The sequence below is a fragment of the Glycine max genome, chromosome 8 (genome assembly GCF_000004515.6).
Source record: "Glycine max cultivar Williams 82 chromosome 8, Glycine_max_v4.0, whole genome shotgun sequence".
Taxonomy (NCBI): Eukaryota; Viridiplantae; Streptophyta; class Magnoliopsida; order Fabales; family Fabaceae; genus Glycine; species Glycine max.
In genome coordinates, this window is record NC_038244.2 from 21,919,384 (window position 1) to 21,924,666 (window position 5,283).

The 5,283-nt window shown below is 33.4% G+C and overlaps 1 protein-coding gene across 1 annotated transcript; it reads right to left on the reverse strand.

Annotated features, from left to right (window-relative positions):
• LOC100818290 (cytochrome P450 85A) lies at window positions 1–4,132 on the reverse strand. Its single transcript, XM_006585742.4, has 9 exons — window positions 3,530–4,132; window positions 2,374–2,695; window positions 2,126–2,275; window positions 1,551–1,796; window positions 1,374–1,460; window positions 1,169–1,247; window positions 614–720; window positions 389–513; window positions 1–209 (listed from the first exon to the last, which is right to left on the reverse strand). The coding sequence occupies exons 1-9, from the start codon at window positions 3,718–3,720 to the stop codon at window positions 122–124; spliced, it is 1,395 nt and encodes a 464-aa protein (XP_006585805.1). The 5' UTR covers window positions 3,721–4,132; the 3' UTR covers window positions 1–121.
• Window positions 4,133–5,283: the final 1,151 nt, after the last annotated feature.

A 5,283-nucleotide genomic window follows, 5' to 3' on the forward strand; every position in this document is an offset into this window, starting at 1 on the left:
TAGAAAGAAGCTAATTTCATTGATTTATCTACTTTGTTAGAACTTAGAATATATTATCATACAAAAAATAAAACTCCCCTACTATTCCAATATTTCATTACTGTACATGCACAAATCCTAGTTAGTAAGGCGAGACCCTTATGTGCAGTCCATTTGGTGCCACAACTCTAGGGAATTTCATTAGTTTACCTCCTCCTACTTCTTCCCACCTGCAATGGAAACATTAAATATCACATGTCAGAAACTGAATGTGTTTTATTAATTACATCATTCGACTTTCAAAACAGACAAACCAGTGGTTTGTTAATGTGCAGGATCAGTAAGTAACATCGAACAAACAAATTTGTAAAGTGATGGATGTTGAATAGGCAAACAAATAAAGTCTCACCTGTATCTAGTTACAAAGTAGTGTAAGAAAGTGGAAATTTCTGCTATCCCCAACTCCTTCCCAGGACATTGTCTGGTCCCTCCTCCAAATATCAAGAAGTGGCTTTGTGACTCTAGACTGTTACCCTACATTTTGCAGTTGGTCATTAAATTATGCCTTTATTTTGTTAAAAGTATGAAATAAGAAAAGAAAATGAAAAAGGTATAGGAATAGGTTGTTACAAACCAGCCATCTCCATGGGTTGAATGCTAGTGGATCATGATACAGAAATGGATCATAATTGATCTCTCTCGTATATACATATATCCTCCACCCTTTAGGAATCAAATAGCCTGAAAACATATAAAAAAATAAGCTCCAATAAGTATCTTGATTGCAATAAGATGCTAATCACACATACTGTTATAGTTATTAAAAAAGAAAGTGAACAATGTTTTGTAAAATCCATACATGGCCCCTTCCTGATTTTTGTATCTATGACCAAAGCATATTAAAAATATAAAATGATGCTAATAGAAGAGGAATTTGAGGAAAAAGACATCTTTAGATGGATAACTTGTTAAATATACTAATGGAATGACTCAGGTTGGGAAATTTGGCTGATAGGCAATGCCCTGTGTCCAATTACACTATCCTAGGGACAAAATTATTAACCGGTTACTTTCTAACAAGTTTTATTGATGCTGAAAAAGTGACTGAAAGAAGACCCCAAAAGTAAAAAAAACAGCTTCTTGAGCCCATAAACATGAACACAACAAGAGTTAGAGACATATAACCCACCGTTTAGTTCCATGTCATGAGTTGTTTTTCTTAGAACCCCATTAACTGTTGTAGCTAATCTCGAGGTCTCAAAAATCACCTGCAAAAGACAGAGATGGAAAAAAAACATCAAAATTGTGATCAAACTTCAAAGATTCAACGCAATTATTGAAAAAAATAAATCAAACTGAAAAGCATTAAATGAAAAATGATAGAAACATCTTACCGCACGAGTAAACCTCATTGATTTGAGATCATTACCATCAATTGGATCCTCTGGCTTTTTCCTTTCCCTGATGGCAAAATGCTCTTTCTGTATTTAGTGTTATCATAGTCAGGACACAGACAACACAATAAAGCAACACCAAGATTACTAAAGAAACATGAGAATTCTTGCACTCACTCTTATTTCTTCAAGAACTTTGGGATGGTCATGGAGATACTTTAGTGCCATCATTGATGTAGTTGAAACAGTTTCATAACCAGAATACATAATTGTAATAATTAGATCAATGATTTCCTCATCAGTTAGTTTGTATCGATTTTCCTCTCTATTCATCAAGCAACCAAGCATGTCTACGTGGGCTTCTTGAGATAATTTCCTTTCCTCTAGCAGCTGACTAAGAATGCTGATAATACTCTTTCTTGCCTGCAAGACACATTGATTAAAATATATATTATTAATGTCTAATTGAAGAATAGATTGGCAATATGAACAATTTAAAGGTCTAATTTTTTATAAAACATATTGTGTATGGATGTACCTCGTTAAAATTGAATTTAAATGAAAATTACTTTGTAAATTGATTTTGAAATAAAGTGATTTATATTTGAATATTTTTATTTAAAAATAAGTTAATACAAAAATTTAGTATAAAATATTTATCCAATGTAAGAGTTATTTAAAGTTGCCTAAAATATGTGAATTCAAACACGATCAATATCAAGCACCAATGGGAGAAAGATCAAGGACCATACCTGCAATCCACGGCAATAATTTGTGCCAGGAAGGTTAATAGGCAAAGATAGAGTTCCTAAAACTAGTTTAAAAAACTCGGTCATGAAGGGTTGAGAAATTGAGCTGGATTCCATACCAGAAATCTGCTTCAGGGAAGAGAGAAATGCCATCTGTCCCAAAAAAATTAAGAATTTGCAGTTACGTTAAAAACTTTTCCGGTTTGTATGTTCAAGTATTTTTTAGATTTCAATTGTTAGCTGATACAAACCTCTTTAGTTTTCTCTTGGATGTTAATGACTTTGTTCTCCCAATCACTCAAGTGGGTTCTCATGAACTCATCAATTTTTGGTAAAAGCAGGTCTCTGATCAAGGTGGGGCTAATGATTGAAAGAAGTGCTCCTCTCATGTACTTGTGAGTGGAGCCATGAACGGCTGCAATATTGCGTGTGCCTAAAATATCTAACATGGATTGTGGGTACCCTGGAACAAGCCCTTTTGCTTCATTCATGAGTATGTATCTATTAAGCTCTGGATCCATGGATACAATGGTAGGACACCCCAGGATGTGGGATTTGAAAAAACTGCCATACCTGCCATTCACAAAAGGGAAGAAGAAAAATACAAGTTTTAATCATAAAATCCATAACCAAAAAGACAACAAGTACAACAATGATCAGTATTTACCTCACACCCAGTTTAACTAGTTTGTGGAAAAATTAAATATATCACTAAGATAATGTTTTTTTATTTTCATGCTATTCCTATTACACTTTTTTACCACAATCTCTACGACCTTCTTTTTTTTCATATCTCCATCACATCAATTATATCTTTGTTCTACAAAAACAATTATTGTAGAAAATTTGTAGTATATATCCGATGTCTCTTTTTTTCATTTACACACATTGATGATGTGAGTGCCATTCATTAGGGACAGTGAGAGTTTATCTTTCCCTGGATCTTCATTCATGTCTATGCTTTATGACCCTACCCACTACCCTCTTCTCTTCACTCCCAGAATTACAAGGGAAGAGAGTAGTAGTTTATTGATTTTACTCTCTAACAACGTTCGTTGACATCTCTAAAACCACTTCACTCATGGATGAACAGTCACAAACTTTTCCTCATGAAAATGCAAGATGCTAGGCCTAGTACCTACTATAACCTTAATTGCTGTGACAAATCACAGTCGCATGCAGGGGACGTTGATGAAACATCTTTCAATGGAAAAAAAATGCTAAAATATACAAGTCATGCTCACACAAAAGGAATAGGCTAGATACTAGATAAAAACCATGTACCAAACTGTTACAACCAAAGCAACTACTTCCCCTCTAACACAAATGAACAGAATAAGACTTGTGAACACATGCACATAACTATGAAGAAAGAAAGAAACAAACACACACATATGAAGCAGTTACCTTGCTCTCTTGTTCTTCATGAAGTTTGGACCTTGCTTAAGAAATTCAGTTGTCTCCCCAAAAACAGGCCACCCCATTGTGCCTTGAGGCAAACCTTTCCTCCTATACCTCACTTCATTCCACTTCAAGAGAGCAGTGCAAAAACAGAGCACCAAGGCAACAACAACAAGAACCACTATGAACAAAGCCATTGGTGCTCCCAAAAAAGAGACTTTAAGACAGTTGTAACACCCTGCTTCAGTTGTTGAAGAAGTCACAACAAGTGCACACACATACACATATATATAGGACCTTGAGCTACTACCATTTGCACATAACAAGAATAGCTAGATAAACAAAAACCGCCACTCTATAAGGCTAGTGGCATCCCCTATTGTAGGCCTTGGAGATTAAAAAATTAAAAAGTGAACACCCCAAAGGAAAAAAGAAAATGAATTGGAGATTATAGGAGTAGAAAAAGTAGTTGCCTTTTGAAAAGGATATCAGGGGAGTGTACAACTCAACTCAACAGACATTAGTAGTCTACAATGATGGTGTGTAAAAAATACAGATTTCAAGCCAGAAACCTTTGCTGCCTTTATAGAAGGAAGAGAAGCAATGAAGGGTCGGTTGGAAGGATGTTGATTGATGATTGTTCAATGAAGTATATAACAGTAAATTATTTACTGCGCCAGTTCTTTTGGTATATGGTGTTGATTTTGGGTTACCACTTATAAATGCGAGGAAAAAAAAAAATTTCTCAATTTTTTTATTATTTTAAATAATATCACCTGGACAATAAGATTACGATTATTGCTATTTTGATTTTCAGTTTAATTTCTATGAATTATCAATGTAAACTCTTAATTACAATTGAGTGTATTGATCAATTTATGTGAAGTTTTTTAGTTTAATCATTAGTATCTAATTTGTGTATTGAATGCACGCGCACCTATGTTAAATACCCAAAAAATAACTTATTACATATAATAATCTAAGTCAACTTAAGTAACATTACTTTGTAAAATATACTCTTAATCATCAAATGTTCCTTTTAATGTAATTAGATGACATTATAAATATTACATAATGCAAAGTTCAATGAATATGGACATGACATTCCACTAGATTAATCAATACTTTTGAAACTAAGTCCAAAATAAAGTTGTATTAGTACATATTTGTTTTGTTGTGCATTACCTTCAAGCAATCATGGGAATTCAGTTTGCCACAATTTAAACAGCAACATAATCTTACATATTCGAAAAAAAAAATTATTGTTCCTAATAGTCATTTCTCCCATAAAAGATAGTCATGTAGGAAAAAAAATGATAACCTAAGTACTTTCTAATTAAATTCTTTCATATTTAAAGTAATACAACTCTCATGTGAATGTGTGTCGCCAGAGGAGAAAATTTAGTTCTCATCTAATAGTAACTAGTAACTACATGCTTTTAAATTTAGACTCGCCCTTGCAGTTTCAACCTGTGGGACTGTAATTCCTAGAAAATCATTCAACTGTGCTATTGACTTTTTGGACTGTTCAGTCTTGTGGCCTTCCACAATGGGTGAATTACCAAACAAGTACTACCAGATCAGTTTCAATCATGTACATGCAAAAAGAAAGAAAAAAGAAAAGAAAAGAAACCCAGAATGTAAGTATGTATGTATACATAGATATAGAATTATAGATGTATCACATAAATCATAATCAATGAAAGATAAGCCTTAACTTTTATATCTTAACGAAGATGAACTTCAATTCCATTACAAAA

Bases quoted from the DNA above. Each gene is read 5' to 3' on its own strand.
- LOC100818290 (XM_006585742.4), bottom strand. From the start codon at position 3,720: ATGGCTTTGTTCATAGTGGTTCTTGTTGTTGTTGCCTTGGTGCTCTGT. The intron at 721-1,168 runs GTGGGTTATATG...ATATGTTTTCAG, and splicing joins TCATGACATGGAACTAAACG to GCTATTTGATTCCTAAAGGG. The intron at 514-613 runs GTTTGTAACAAC...TGCAAAATGTAG, and splicing joins TCAACCCATGGAGATGGCTG to GGTAACAGTCTAGAGTCACA.